Source organism: Salminus brasiliensis, chromosome 1 (genome assembly GCF_030463535.1).
Source record: "Salminus brasiliensis chromosome 1, fSalBra1.hap2, whole genome shotgun sequence".
NCBI lineage: Eukaryota > Metazoa > Chordata > Actinopteri > Characiformes > Bryconidae > Salminus > Salminus brasiliensis.
In genome coordinates this window covers 73027971-73044991 of record NC_132878.1, presented here as the reverse complement: position 1 = coordinate 73044991, position 17021 = coordinate 73027971, and the positions used below count along the sequence as shown (strand labels likewise).

Below are 17021 nucleotides of genomic sequence, written 5' to 3'. Positions count from 1 at the left end.
GCTATCGTTACAAAGTCACAGAATGTCTAATCTGCCACGTAGGAAAGGGTAAGAAAAACAGAATGACGTAGGACAGAGAGCTGTTAGTAAAGTCACACGTTTTTAGATTAAGAACAATATATCCGTGCAATTATTGTTATGACAATAACGATTTCAGGTCACACACCAATAAAATACACTTTTAATAAACACAAATTGAATCACATTTTCCCATGTGAATGCCACAGTTTTCGCGTTTTTTTCTTGCATTCCACATTTCGATATTTTATACTGGGTCCTCTGGATATACCCACAGAAGTAACAGTACCCGTCGAGATTTTGTCTGGGATGCCACACAGTGTTGGATCAAATGCTTTGTTAAGTTAACCATTGAAGGTGAAGGTGTCTACTTTTTCTCCGTAAATTAATCTGTGATTATCGGATAAGGAAAAAATAGCAAAATGTTGGCAACACGAAATCAAACGCAGGAAAAGTCAGAAAATAAGCGCTAATTGTTTCAGCCTACATACGGGGTTAGTTATATTTTTTAGTTATAATTATTTTAAAAATATCTGCAAAAGTGCGCTCGTTTTTAAAACGCCTATGCGTCCAGTGCCTCACAGACAGATGGCGCTGCGGCCTACCTGTGCGCCAGGTGGCAAAACTGCACCAGGAAAAATGTTTATATTTCTATACATTAAATACATATAAAAATTGTTTAATGCAGTTTTGCTAAATACGTATGGCCTACCTCACTACAAAGATGTTGACCAAGACTCAAAATGTCCTGGAAGAGAAGCTCATTTATGAAGTTTATTTTGGACTCCAACAGCATTTTTGAACAATGTTAAGAATGTTTTATAGACAAAGACGTGAACAACATCTTTATTTGAATGAAACAAATTGTTCTTGCGGTTCCATTTATCATTTCCTAAGGGATTGTTCTTTACTGAAGGCCTATAAATGAGATTCGCACATGTATAGAACCTTGGAATGTTTTAGGAATCTTCATACCTTGTCAAGTTGCCGGGGAACGGGATGGAAATAAGAACTCGACCCGTATTTGAGATTTACAAATCAATGTGCCTTGGATAGATTTGAAGAACGGCAGCGTCCGAGATTTTTATGTGATAATTTGCCCCCTTTTTGATACCAGTTAAGAGTTTCTCCTCAAAACAGGAACCATTCATCAAGAACCTTTGCATTTAAGAGTGCAGACAGCTGTGGGAAATCGTTATTTCACCCCTACAGTAAGAACAACGTAGCAAATGAAAGTGTAAAATGATTTATTCTGAGGTTTTATAATGTGCAACAGTCACAACACAACAGATACTCGTACAATCGACCAATGAGACAAATGAACACTGTGGTATTCAGAGCCTGTTGTCCACAAGGAGATGAGAGGTGATTGGGTTGGAGGATGCTGGAGTCTGCCTGTGCACGCGGCGTCTCGTAACTTTTAGCCTCTTTACTGAACCGAACATATTCACCCACAAATTTCGCGTCAAAATTAACTACAGCTTAACGTTAAAATTTCACCCTATTTTTCTCTAAAACATACAGGCCTTTATCCTCTTTTAAATGAAACTAAATATATAGATACTTTTTCTTTGATACACTGTAAATGCCAGCTGGATATATCAGGAATGTTTAGTAGGCCTAAACTACCCAAGAAAAGGCAAACCAAAGTCAAACGTCCTTATCATGCTTTTTAAGAACATACACGATTAAAAAATACAAGCAACACGTTTGGATTTGTTTTTCACTTTTTTTTTTTTTTGAAAAAAAAAAAAAAAAAAAAAGACCAAAGTAAAAACCACGTATAAAAACCAGTCTTTATGCAAAGTTGTTTTTCCTCCCCTTTCGTCCTCCAAAACACCATCGCTGTACGTCGGAGCCATACGTGAGGCCCACACTTGCTCCAGCAAATTGTTTGAAATGTGCCACTTCCACTATGTTACAGTTATACGTGTAATACGTTTATAATAATGAAGATAGGATGGCTACAAAAGACACGACGTTGGCATGGAAATCGCTGGCGTCCGCAAAAGCAGTCCCAGTCACCCCGAAGAAGTAGAGGAGCCATTCAGGGAAGGTTTGCGCACTTTATTGCCGAAGGTGAACTGTCGACTGGGGCTCGTCATGGAGGAGCCGTTGATGGGGTTTGAGATGTGGGGGAAATGGGGATGTGGAGATTGAAGCGGTGTGCTTGGACTGGGCAGCGGCGAGGAGGTGGACGGCGCTCCCGCTGGACTGCTGGCTTTGTCGCTTGCAGAGTCGCTTTCTGAACGGTTGGCACTGTTTAGACCATCTGGGGGGTGAACGAGCTTCCTCTTTTTGCAGCTGGGTCGTACCCGATACTTTAAGGGCAACGGTCCGTTCTTTGAAACAAATTTTAAACGGGAGGTTAGCATTTTAGCCATGTTAGCAACACAATTAAGAGCATATTACAAATGGTACAAAAGTCAGAAAGGAGTTGTACAAAAATGCCTGCTATTTTCTCCTTTCCCCAAACATCTGCAAAGACATGTTTGTGATCAAAATTTGCTTTTGTTTTGTACTGGAGCCCAGAGGATAAATAGTTATTTAGGTGTTTGACACCACAGGTATTTGTGTTCTGTTAAATCATCCTTTTAGATATATTGCGAGTTTAAAGCCCCAACCTAACAGAGCCTAAAAACAGGCACTAAAGATATGTTGACTAATCAACTGGAATTAGGACCAATTCCTGTTGATTAGTCGAATTAAGAGCACTTGCAGTTTCTCTGCAAGTTTCTCTGCAAGTGCTACTAGCTTAGCAAGATGCCTCAAACCTGCTAAAAACTTTTGTTATAGTCTACTCACCCTTCTCCATGTGTAAATGTAAGCAATGTCCATTAATGTGTAGTAGTCCTTCAGAGGCTCATCCTCATACATAACTTCAATCTGTGAAAAATAAGTCTGATATTCTGACATTCCACAGGGTACAGCCATTTCATCAGTTGATACTATAAAAAGTATATTCTATAAATCTATAAACCCAAGACCACCAAAGAAAGCCAAAACGAAACAAAAATGACCTAAAGTGTCTGGAAATTAGATTACCTGGAAAGCACAGGGTATATCCATTTTGCTTCGCAGAAATTTTCTCAAATGCATCACAGTCATGGCAGCAGGACATTGTAAGTACCTCTTGTTATTTATCTTTACAAGAAAAAAAAAAGTAAATATACAAACTATTACAAACTAATACATTTAGTTGCATGCATTAAAAGAGTGAAACATTTGGCATGTCAGCAAGAGATAACAAATGGAGAACACTGTCAGTCAACATTTATCATTTATCCCATGACTTCTGAAATACACACCAATGTATTTATTGTTTAATGTTAAAAATACAGTCAGACAAAAATAGATTTTTTACCTCTTCTTTTGTCTGTTTGTCTTCTGCACTGCTTTGCAGTTTGGCCCTAAAAAAAATCAAAAGGTCAGTAAAATCACACACTTGGAGAACTCAAAAAGGTTATAATTCTTTCTATAGCATTTTAAAACACATACCTAGAGTCAAAGAACTCAATCGAGAGACTGATAATCTCATCATCTGTGATGATTCTCTTGTCCTCATCTGCAACCTCTCCACGATCTTCATTTGACCCATTTGTAGCTGAAAAGAAAATATATATATATTATATATATATATATATATTTAAAGAACTAATCTTAATGACACAACTGATCATCAGACAGTGTTAATATAGATGTTTAAAGACTTACCATCTACTGATGGATGTTCAGCATAGAAGTCTCTCCTTCGCTTCATTTCATCTGCAAGGAAGGAAGTGCTTGAAATCAACATGGTACTCGTTACAAACCATTACACGCCATTCATGCTGACTGCTACACTGCCGTACAGATTATTCTACAACATTGTTCTATATAGTATATCTACCTAACCTAGCACCCAGCCCTTGATCTTTTAACATAACTTACTTTTGAAGAGCCCTGGAACCAGTTTGTACACAATGTCTTGGAGAGTTTTGTCAGACCTAGGACAGTGAAAAGCATTTTTTAGAATATTAATGTTGATCTGCAACTGGAATTAAAGAGCTGTCTAATTTGTTTAGAGTTATCAGATCATATCACTGATAAAAAAAAAATTATATACTCTATAATTATAATTTAGATAATATATGCCAGTCATTTCTGCTTCTATTACACAGTATATTATAGTATAGTATAGTATAATGCACATGCATAGCAACTACTGCTAGTCTGTACTGCTATTTTTGTCATTGCATTTATAAAAAGTGGAAAAGGAAAGTAACATGCTTAAAAATGATACCTAATATTGAGAAGAGGCTTCGTTTTGTGGACCTGGACATCACATATGGGGCAGTATTTACTGGTCTCCAGGTAGCGGACAATGCACATTTTACAAACTAAATCACAAAGAAAATATAAAATCAAGACATAAATTATGCTGTTTTTGCATCAAGTAAGTTAAAATATTCCTGGAGAACACAAATGAGCACCCAGTGGGTACTTACACGAATGCAAGCATTCTATTATTGTGGTTGCATCGATGAAATATCCCCCACATAAGACACACATCAAATGTGGGTTCAGTTCCGTGATCTTGATCCTCGTTGTGCGATGCATCGTCATGGAAGGACAAAATCTGAATAGAAATGAACACACCATGAGGACCGTCTTTGGTCAGACAAGAAATAGTGAAATGTTGAACATTTGATGAATCTAGACGGATGGTTCAATAATAAGCAAATGATCTTTTTTCTTCTGGATGGAAGGCAGTTTCTTGGGTAATCCAGATCAACAAGGGAGTTCAGCAATTCGGTTTGCATCAGTAACCAGACAGCCTTAGCCTGATGAGCCCGACACAACACAGCAAAGAGCAGCAGATGCAGCCCGGTTCTCTGTTCTCATTTGGTATTTAATTGGCATTTCCCGAATTTCCAGAGAGCTTAGAGATGCTTTCTGTTTCTATAGCAACTTCGGTCCTTTCCACGTGGCGACAAATGAAATCGCAGCATCTGAGTCGGTGTGCCTCCGCTAATGCAGATTTAAATACAAGAAAGCGTCGCTGTAAGCCAGACCCATCCAGCGTTATATTCCATCAATAAATCCATCAACACCTCAATTTAACGCTGCGCTGTTACGCAGAACGTACATTTGATCAGGCAGCAGTGTTGTGATTATGAGAACCAGACCTTCCCGTTTCCCACTTCCAGGAAAGATATATTCAATATTCCATAACCGACCAATTACACCATGAGCACGGCGAGTGCTGCTCGCGACCACCAACGAAAATACTGTACACGAAACCCAACTACATGAAGAAATTCGTTCAAATCGGTGTGTGATCAGCCATGTTACCTATAGAACCAGGATTAGGTCGGCATTAAGACAACGACGCAAACATGGGCCAACTAGTCACGACCTGAGACCAAATGTTCACGTAGGCAAGAAGATTTCAAAATGAGATTATCCTATTACTGACATTCCCCAGTCTACCAGTCGTGCATAGAAGGTATACTACAGTGAACACAAAGCCCAAAAGTAAGCCACCAAAACAGGCAAACCGGCAGAAACGGCTGGGAATCGCGTCTGATGCGCATCCAACATTATATCGGACCATGCATTCGTTTCTGCATTCGGATTAGACCGCGCTACATTGCGAGCGTGTAGTCTACAGTATTGCCTACACACACACACACACACACACACACACACGAGCTTTGTTGTACGTTTATGACTCAGAATAACGGGGAAATCACTTAACAACTGCATATTGGTCAACAGTGGTCATGTTGCACTGCCGCTGCCAGCACCACTGCCCGGGTACAGTATAGGCAGCAATGGATCAACTAGGAAGTCTACCTGAGCGACCTGCTGACAAGACTGAGTCGGGTAGCAGCAGTGCAAATTCCCTCCCAGTTCATACATTTTCATACAAAAGTCCCATCGGCCAGTAGAAGCAGCATTAAGACCAAGTGTGTTGCCAATTACGTGATTAGTTCCATATATTAAAAGATAAGCAATAAGTGGGGTGTGGTTCAACCAGCAGGGAAACCCCATTGCGTCCATACTAATGGCAAAAGGCGTTCGGGATCAAGTGCATGGATGCGGCTTGGGTTCGTTTCTCGCGCTGGTTAGGCCTGAAGGTTGAGAAACCAAGACATTCGAAGACGCACAACTAGTCATCTTCTGCCCTTCGTACAATATAAAAAACCCGCATGTCGTCTATCTGTGATGTATCTGTAGAGCAGCCAGAGCAGGCAAGGAGCCACGCGCGACCACAGAGAGGACATCAACGCTCGAGGGCAGTTTTAACGTTTCAGACTTACACTACACTTCTGAAAAGCTTTTAAAAGTGCCGTTTTAAAACTGCTTTGTTATCAGGCCACGACAAATCCGACCCCTAAGGGCTGTTAAAAGCGAAATGAAAAATCACCACATTCCTTATAAACAGTCCCAAATCGATCAGACTTCTTTAAGTGTATCAGCCAATGTGAATAGATAGGTGTAAATAGTAAGATACTGGGTGGATCACTTAACCAAACAACAACAACAACAACAACAACAACAACCAGCAGCCTGTGCTACACAGCATCAGCAAAAGCAAAAGCATAACCACATAACAGACAGGCACTAAAGCAAGGTGAACATGAACAAAGCAGCAAGCTCTCATTAACCCGAATAAGTTGCCCCCCAAAAAATGACCACAATAAGAAAGTCGAAAAAGCAAACAAGGTGCAGCGCGACAGCTCAATCAACCTCACACGTGCTGCGATATTGACAATTGAATCAACCCTACATCACCTATGTAATATCACCTATACATTTTATCCACCAAACCCAATTACCGATTCTTATTTTTAACCTCACCGCTGTCCGAAACGAGTGCACACGCTTTTTTCGCTCGAGCCTCCTATCAGCAGCACTGCAGCTGAATTTAAGTTAATCCAAGTCACACACCGGGTTCTTTCCACACTATTCGCGCGCCATCGACCTCTACACACCTTCTGCATTTCATGTCTATAAGATGAGGACACAGAGAGCCACAAGGAATAAACACCATATTCATTTGATCACAGGTTCTCGCGCACATCTGACCCGATCTAAACACCCAGCCCGATCACAACGTGTCAGAGCAACACAGTAACGCAACAGCCAGCGCGAGACTAATTTACCACCAACAGAAAGAGCCCAAAATAATGAATAATCAAACAAACCACAAAAGCGAGCCTCCGTTGTCGTAGTGAACACTCGCATCCATGTTTAAAGCTCGCTCACACACACATATATACATACACACACACACAATACGCTGAAAGCCGCGCGCGCTGCGCACTAAGCACGCGGTCAGAAGCGGACACGTACGGTACGGCGCAAAAACAACAACAGAAAGGAGACACACACCTGGCAGCTGCGCCGCGGATCCTGGAGAGCGTGGCGAGTTTTTAGACCACGAAAGTTGCAGGAGAGAGGGAGGGAGGGAAGGAGGGAGGGGGGACAGGAGGAGGAGGAGGAGGAGGAGAGGAGGGGGGAGAAAAGTCGATCAGCAGCAAACGAGTGCAAGCCGAGCGGCCATCTTGAAAACGGAACTGCTGCAGACGCTGTCAATCGCAATAAGAGCAGCAACGGCGCATTTCGGAATAACAGGAATCTGGAGAACGCTTCGTGCTGCCTCCCGCCGCGCCCGCGCCTTTGTCCCCCGTCTGGTAAAAGCTCGCGATGACTCGGTGTCTCGAGCTCGTGCGAGTTACGTAGAGCGTTGTGGAAGACGACCGTTTTTCTCGCGGCCAGTTTCGCCCCTCCACGGTCTCGGCGCTGATGGCTCGGTGCAAACTGACACCGTCCCCCAAAATGGCTTGCAGTCCGCCCGCCCCGCGCGTCACGTGGTGCTGCTCCTTAAGGGCGGCCTGGGAATATGTGTCGGTGTATTGGGGAACCAAGAAATTGGATGAAAAACGTCAGCGCCGATTGAAAAATAGGCGCGCGAAACAATTCTCATGTTGTGGTTTATTATCATTATTGCTTGTGATTTACTCTACCTTCTGTTTCTGAAAGCTTTCACATATTGGTGTTTTTTTTTTGTTTCTTCCCTATAGTGTATTTTTTTCTAATTACAGAAGATTTTTCGACTTCACCAAGAATAGTGGAACGCATTTTGGTTCTAGATAGAGCCATTTTAAAGAAACCATGTGAAACAGATTATCCGTCATAGAAGAAAACCTTTTAAATGTTCGGACGGAGGTGTTATGTTTCTATGTAGAACCGTTGCCTATACTAAAGAAGACCTTGAATAGCTATTTTGTAGCGCACTAAAATGTTTATATAACGTAACAATACCAGTGTTCTTTTTGATGCTACACAGAACAATGTTTTAATAAACCATATACAACAGATTTGCCGTCGTAGACGATACCCTCACAAATATTCAAAAAGAGTTGTCATGGTTCTGTATAGAACCGCTGTCTTTCCTAAAGGAAACTTAAATAACCATTTAACGGGTGCATAGTTCCAAAATGATGTAACAATGGAGAAGTACTTTTTCATACGTCATAGAAGAGAACCTTTAAACGTTCAGATGGAGTTGGCGTATATCTATGAAGAACCCTTGTAGAGCTCTTTTAAGTTCCAAAAACCCTTTTAATCACGTAGCAAGAGTGGAGTCTCTTTTGACACTGTATAAAAACATTGTCGAATGTGTTTTGGGTAAAGAAACATATACAGCATACCCTCAATCACACCCTCCTTAAACACTCAAATGGTTCGTTGAGCTGGCATGGTTCTATGTAGAGCCATTGCCTTGACTACAGAATTGGCAGCACTGGACGCTTGCTCTTGTCACTTCTGCAAAACTCATAAGCATGTGTATGTTTTATAAGAAGCGCTGACGTTCAGTCTAAGGGCCTCAGATGCATCTATTAACGCACACATGAGCACAGAGCGCGGTCCAAACGATCAAGCGGACACTTGTGTTTTCAACATTTTTAACTATGACATTTTAGAACGTCCTTTTAAGAGAGCGTTGTCTTCACTCATGCACACGTACTGCGTTTACGTGCTACTTAGACTGCGTTGATTGAAAGGTTGTATTTGGATCTGCTATTGTAGATTGTATTTAGCATTCATTACGGACTCCCCCGCACATTTGTACCGATCTAAACACCCAGCCTGCTCTGATACCACAGAAACCTCCGACGAAACGTGGAAGTGCAATTTAATTCACAGGCCAATGCAGAGGTCTTATAATTAGGCTTACAGTGATGCGTAGCCTTTAATACACATTTAACGACATGCATTTATAGTATCATTTTATCAGCACAGTTTATTAACTGACTGTCGTTCTCACAAGTACAGCTCAACAACACAGACTTTTCATCATGTTTTATTTTAGGAAAGCACAAACATTTAAAGAGTAGGAAGGAAAATCCCAAGCCCCTCCATATCGTCTTCGGTGGGACTGAATTGTGGGGAGGGGGCGTACCCGCCGGGGTGAGGGGCTTATAACTGGGTGGCCCGCTCCACGCTCTTCGCTGCGTCTTTCAATTTCCCCACTAAATCCTAAACAAAGTTCAAAATCATTGCTATTTTGTTAAATATTAAGATACTCCGGGATATTATTTTAATTTCATCAGAACAAACATGAATTAATTCAATTAAACATGGTCTGAAACAGGCTGGAGCACTGCTCTTGCCACACATATAACATAAAAGCAATGCATTTGTTAATTAGCCCACATTTGATTACCTAAAGTGCATCTACGTTTCTCAGTAAACAAATAAACTTCAATAGACTGTGTGCGCGCACGAGAAAATCAAGCCCTATCGCGCGCTTTGTTTAGATTATGAGTGCTAGAAGTCTTTGCACTTATTCAAAAATCCTTCAACACATTCTCTCTGTTATTAAAATGTCTCCGTTAATAAACAAACAAACAAACAAACAAAATCAAAAATGAAACACAAAGAAGGAGCAAACATAGATGCTGTACAGATACAGAGCCCGAGATTAATTGAATAGTCAACTTTCTCCCATCCGATACAGTTTCTGCATTTGTCTACACTGAAATCTGATTCGCGTCTAAGTCAAGTTTTATGTTCAAACATTGCACAAAAACGATTACTCAGACGCGAGGCCACTTCAAAATGCAAGTTTCAAAAATATGTCCTCCATCACAAGTACATTTTACTGACTCCATTGTGAGTAACAAAGCAGCGCTGTGGTAAAATTCTTTAGTTGAGCGCTTTTCTGTGTGTGTGGGTTGTTTCGCAACAACCAACTGGGATCCGATATTGATTCACCTTTAGAAAGTTTAACATACGTTAAAATGGAAATTTGCAGAACTGACATCCGTTCTTGGTTTTCTTTTAAAATGGTGAAGTCATCTTGCCCACCCTGTTTGCTCCATAGGCAAGACTGAACAGCCCGACTTACAGAAAGACCGTTAACAGTTCTACAACCAAAGGTAATAAAACACAAATTTCACAAAACGTGGCTCTTATATATCTGCCAGTTCTATGGGACGCTGCATTTGTTCGGCAGCTGTCAGGCCTACAGCGCGCTGAGAACGATATCTTGGGCTTATACCGTTTTACTGCTTCATCATGTCATCAAATGTCAATGGCATCACAATGTCTTTATTGTTACAGTTATTTGTTTCAACCCTTGGTGTACTCAAAAACGAGCAGGTAGATGCTATATTGCACCCCACATTCTCATTGTTATTTAGATCAGTTTTCACCCAGCCTATACACTTTTAATTAAATGTAAATTATCAGCATATAATGTCTAAACATAACAGCCACAGGCTCCAATCCTGCTAGGCTCTACTGTAAATGTATCTTGTATGAACATTTAATTTAAACCACATTAAATGGATTTCGTTATCATTTTAAATAAGTACCTGAAGTTGCTCCAATGTGCAACTAAAATTTACTTCTGAAGATGGGCCCCCACTTTCAGCATTCTGTAAAACAGTAGTTTTATATTTTATAAAAGAAATGGAAACAGGTGAACAAATAGCTCAGTTCTATTGTTGAGCATGACGGACACATACGCATACCTCAACATCAAATGAAATCAGGTAGGATGGCTGATTGACCTTATGGACATGGCCATTCTAATAAAAAAAAAAAAGACATGAGTCATTAAGAATGGTACTAGAAATGTCATCTTACTTAACAGTTAACAAACATGACATTATTACCTTTATGCAATATTCCAGGCGCCAAGATGCATCGGTAATGTGAGGGGGGCATCTATCAATACTAAAAACACAATCAAAATGCAACTTACCACTGATGAACTGATTATTATATTCATTGTACTAGCTACAAAAAGTGAATACATTATATAATAAACAAGTAATATTCATAACTAATTAAGACTGTTAACTATTAATCAGTGGTGTATCCATCCTACAATCAAAAAACAAACGGGCACAACATTTCATTGCTCACCTTGACAACAGATTTTCCAGGTTTCTTTTGTTTTTCTGAAAGAAATATTGATAATAAGTTCCTAAACAATATACTCCACAAATTAGCCATATCACTATAGAAAAAGTAGTCACCTGGTATGATGTATAAAATGTGTCCACTCTTTCGGAGTCAAATTTGACATCTTCAAGGCATGAACTGTAAAAACAAATGCAGGCATTTTCTTTTGGAAAGAGAACCCCAAAACAAGATTAATACATTGTAAAAAGAACATTAAACATTACCTAAGGGTTGACTTGTCTGCATTTTGCTTGACTGCTTCTAGTATAAACGTTGTTGCTGCCAAATGGCAGTGTTTTAGAAGAGCCTGATCAATGTTCTTCAATTCTGGGTGACCTGTGATGGATGGAAACACAAAGTACATACTGTTAACCACAACCCCCAGCCATCCCCACCCCAAGCTCTGAAGGAACCCAAGCCCAAGATCTACATACATGGCAATCTGGCTATATAATCTCTGAATGAAACAGCGTATTATGATCCTCAACTGTCTAGGACTAGTTATCTATCATTATGGTCTGGTTTCCTGGACACGGACTAACTCTGGTCTTAGATTAAAGTGGTAACTGCTGGAAATGGTTTGAATGTGAACACACTGCACCCACAAAGACTTCTCACTCACACCTATCCAATGTTTTTGGTAAATAGTAATGTAAACATTTCAGATTACATCAATGAATTGCTTTAAACCAGTGCAATATTGTAAATAGAGAGTATGTATAGTGTGTTTATGTAGAGTATAAGTTTATGCTTAAATATTCAGTATTTCTACTTCGTAAATATCTGTGTTTACTACCATGAGGGATGATGCACTTACGTTTTTTTCAGTCACCTTTACACCTGCGACAATAGACGTGATTTGATTTAATTTAATCTGTGTCTGGGAATCTAGCTCCAAAAGTCTAAAAGCACATAGACATCCAGGGATTTTGTGAAATAAGAAACAGACACTCATATTTACCATTTGTGATAGGCACAGATGGAATTTGGCCTATCATTTGTGCAGTGAAAACACACATACACCCGTGAGCAAACACACACACTGGACAGTGGGCAGCCCGGGAGCAGAGATGGTAAAGGCACTTGTTCAAGGGCCCAACAATGGCAACTTGCCGAGTCTGGTTCTAAGCACTGAGGCACCACTCCCCACAGTAGAGGATATTGCTACAATCTTTGCAAAAACAGCCGCCTGGGAGGGCTTTACTCTAGACATTGTGGGGAGGATTTTACTGCATTCATTATAAGAGCTTTAGAACAGTTGGATGACTTTGTCTAGATTACAAATGAGATGTACCTCATTACTAGACTAGAGTTTCTCAACACTGGTCCTGGAGGCACCCTACCCTGAATATTTTAGTGTTTCCCCTGCTTTAACACACCCACTGCAACTCTAAAAAAAAAAAAAAAAAGGGTGCTTTCAGGGCCAGGGTTGAGAAACACTGCTCTAGACACTGACCAGACAAAGCATTGGGTATGGTGACCTATGCTAGCTTTTTGAACAATGGTTTTCTCCCACAACTGAACGCCTGTGTCAGCACAGAAGGTACAGTAGGAAAATTTGCTAATGGGTGTCCAAAGGTTTGGATGCCTTTGGACATATATATAGTGTATGTGAATTTGTATATTGGACATACAAAGTGTATGTGTGAGATATGGCTATAGCATAACTTTCCAAATCAGTTCATTCTAACCCTACACTGCATATCTGGCCATTGAGATATACATGTATATTTAATAATTCCACTTCTGCTGTCAACAGTGTCAACATGTTTCTTTTACTGGCGTGTGATCACGCTACAACAGATGCTAAGATGCTAGCTAGCTTAGCCAAGTATCTAGACAGGCTGTTAGATTCATTCAGATTTAGTTTAGGGATCTCACTGCTTCCATCACAAGACACCTCTAGGGCAGTTTACTAGGCAATTGCAAATCTTGTGCATGCAAATACAGCAGGACAAGAGGCTGCAACAGACATGCACCTTCTTCTTCTTCTACCACCTCCTCTTTCTCCTCCTCCTCCATAGCTGCAACCACCCGGATAGTCTCGAAGACAAAGGAGGGGGAAAGCCGCCTTACCCAAAACCCTGTCGCTTGAGGGGGACTGTCGCAGACTGTCGAAGGCCACTTCGGTGAAAGCGGCGAAGGATTTGAAGTCGAAACAAGCCGGATCTGCCAACGTCTGCAGCCCCTTCACTACCGACTCTGACAACTCCATTTTGAGACGGGCTAGGCGCGGTCACGTGAGCGAGTCAGCTGATCCTGAAGCTGCTTCTGCGTTCTAGGGTCACCGGGGATGTTAAACATTCACTGCACATTTCAGCGTGTTCTCTGCTCTCACACCACGGTTTAACCTCGTGGAAGTGGTGGGCGTGAGCTGAAGCGTTTAACTAGGTGTGTTAGAGCTGCGTGTCCAGTGCCAGGTTAGAGAAGCTGTGTTCTGTGGATGAAAACAACCACACGGCAGCTCAAAGAGACAAGGCTCTATTATGTAGATAGCTATACAATTACCTAATGGCTATATTATAATACAGTAGCTGTGTTATATAGCTATAGCAGGTTAGGTTCTATTGTTGGTTGGCTGTTTTATTTATACCTATACTAACTCACTTTTTGCTGCATTTTTGGAGTGGAAATATATAACGGATATCTGTTGTACTGTGATTACACGGTCCATTGTTAATGTCTGTGGTCTACTAGTGGGTTTGACATGAACCCCTGATACTGTGAATGCAGTGCAGTGTGTAAATCTTAAATAAAACCAAACGAGTAAATGGGGGTTGAAAGGGGAAGGGGTGTTTTGACTAGGGAAATGGCATTCCCTCGCATGTCCCTTCAAATCTAGCTCCGAATAATAGCCTAATAATAAAAAAATAATTAGCCCAACGTAAGGATGCCCATTAGCTGCCCTCAATCTGGAAAGGCGTCCGAGAAAATCAGCTCTGTAAAAATCGCCCCAACGCATGTCATGGAGGTATAGACGGTGCTTTCAGCGTTTCCTTGCTCAAGCACGATTAAGTCATGATTTCACCCAAGTCTGTTGAGTTAAATCGTCTGTATTCACACTGAAACCTGGGAATACGATTACAATGAATCGCGTGCGCATTCGCTACATTACATGACTGAATCACAGTTCTCTAAAGGATGTGCAAATGAACTTCACTTCAGTAGGGGTCCTAAACCGGGCTCTTTGATACCGTAACATCACTAGAGCCCTTTCTGGTGCTACAAAGAACTCGTTTTTAAAAGGTTTTTAAATAATTCATATTCATCGAGGACAAACCTTAACCAGGCTGAGAACCGTTCCGAGCTGATGTTGTTTTATATGGAACCATTAAGAGTGTGTGATAGAATTGTCCAGCTAAAAAAGAGCACTTGATGTCTCAGAGAAATGCTGCTTCAGTAGTGTACTTCAGTAGTAAACTTTTCCCTGCTTTGTTCTCGTGACATCGTATTATAAAAACGTGTGTTTAGCTCGTTTAGCTCGTCAGCGTAAAACATTTAGATTCACCGCGTCTAGATTCAATATGTGCAGACTGTGATGAAACATGTTGAACATTACAGACTTAGTTTCACTGTATAATAGCTCTGAATGTTTCCAGCATGAGAACGGTTTGTGTATGGGAAACACGTTTAAAACGAATTGCCGACAACTTCGCAAGAAGGCCTTTCTGTCACCACATCGCAACATTCACTTTTGACGAGTTTAACTTCCAATTACAGACCCAGTTCCAAAGTGTGCAAAAACGTCCGGAGAAGACACAGGCTTCAGGCCAGCAGAAAAGACAGCGTTACAATCTTTATACTCTGGTCTAGGTATTCATTATTTCTAGATGGCTGCTTTCGTAGACTGATTAGTAATGACCTAGGTCTTCAGTTAGTTTACCAACCAATCCAAACATGAAAAGAATGCCCATCGTCTCTCCTAGGCCACTGGGAAATTTTAAGGCAGGCCTATGTCTGTGTTAAATCATTGGAGTTTAACGTGTAACATATTCATATGATTAAGCAGAAGACCTGTAGAAAGAAGTCAGCTGAACATGACGGCACGTCATTCCCTGACAACGCGTTTTTCAGTTTTAAGCGCTGTATTAAAATGCGAACATTTGTAAAGAAGTGTGTGTGTGTGTGTGTGACAGAGAGAGAGAGAGAGAGAGAGAGAGAGAGAGAGAGAGAGAGAGAGAAATGCAGATACAAGTACGTGTTTTCCGAACCTGATCTTTAACACCTGGTCTACTGCAGACATATTTCACATGTCGACGTCTGTATTTAGAGAGCCAAATTAAAATTAAAGTTGTTGAGTTTATCCGAATGGTTTAAGTAAATGACGGAGAATTGATGTGCAATTTGACATGTAAACTAGCTGTACATCGTATTACAAACAAAATAAAATAAAATAAAATAAAGTAAACAAGATAAAAATAAATGCCACTAATGACGCGCTTTCCTGACGCGTAAACCAAACGGGAACGACCCATAATCAACATCAGAGATGATCTTTGATCTCTGAATAAGCACACACATGTTATTTAATAATCGCATTCGGTTTATAAAGGTTTATATTTTATGGTTATCCTGTTCTGCCTATATATCATTAAAGAGGGTTAAGTTCACTTTAAGTAAACGTGTCATTTTTATCGACATCATTGCTTCGTATAATTGCATGAGCTAGCATTTCATATCAGTGAAACAGCTTCAGAAAACCCAACACTTTAACTTCTCATTTTATCCTAGAATTAAAACGTGATCACGTTCATGTTTCATTAAAAATTAGACTTTGAGACGTCTGAAATCATACAAAGGCCAGCTCAGTCATTGTTATGAGACTACTGTTGACTACCGGCCCTCATCAGTCTCTCTAAAACACCAAACGCCTTCCATGACCTTTGGTTGAGGCCTTTAACGGGATGGTTATACTGGCATTAAAAACCTTTTGTCAAATGGTGGAGGCTGTAGAATATGCATGTTGGCTGATATTTATGTCGTACACACAGCTGGATTCACACCACATGCCGAGCAAGAAAAGAAAATATTTTTTTTCTACGGAGATCACCAATCTAAACGCTAAATGTTTATTAATGACAGCGTGTCAGACTAGGGCACAGACCAGATAGATAAATAGACTGACAGATAGATTGATAAATAAATAAATAAATTAACTCGTTTAGTTATATGCTTTAGCGGTTGTGGTCTTTTCCTTTAGACAGAAAACCCGTTGACGTGTCTGAAGCTGCTTTGAAACAAACAAAGTGAATTTGTCTGAGATGTAATGCAAAGGCCAATACATTGCCATTATGAAGGCTACATCACTACATCTGAGGCCAAAAGATGTTAAAAGATTTTTAATTACGCATATTCAAACAACAATCTAATTATATATAGCTAAATAGAGCAGAGCAGCCATCTTGTTACTAGCCCAGGCTTTCCACAAAGTGGAAAGTTTTCTCTAGGCCTTCAGATGCATTGCTGGTAACAGCGAATGTTTAACAAATAGAAAATGATAGGCAGACTCACCTGCAATAAACCTTTTGCGCGATCGG

General features: G+C 40.5%; 1 protein-coding gene across 1 annotated transcript; it reads right to left on the bottom strand.

Moving 5' to 3' along the window:
• Positions 1-1248: 1248 nt before the first annotated feature.
• LOC140563035 (polycomb complex protein BMI-1-A-like) lies at positions 1249-13737 on the bottom strand. The gene is given in 14 exon segments (XM_072688819.1): positions 1249-2360; positions 2824-2904; positions 3064-3162; positions 3383-3428; positions 3517-3622; positions 3733-3783; positions 3949-4004; positions 4301-4397; positions 4506-4636; positions 10890-10952; positions 11446-11480; positions 11559-11622; positions 11709-11820; positions 13561-13737. Coding segments are annotated over 14 exon segments (1401 nt in total). The 5' UTR covers positions 13700-13737; the 3' UTR covers positions 1249-2039.
• Positions 13738-17021: the final 3284 nt, after the last annotated feature.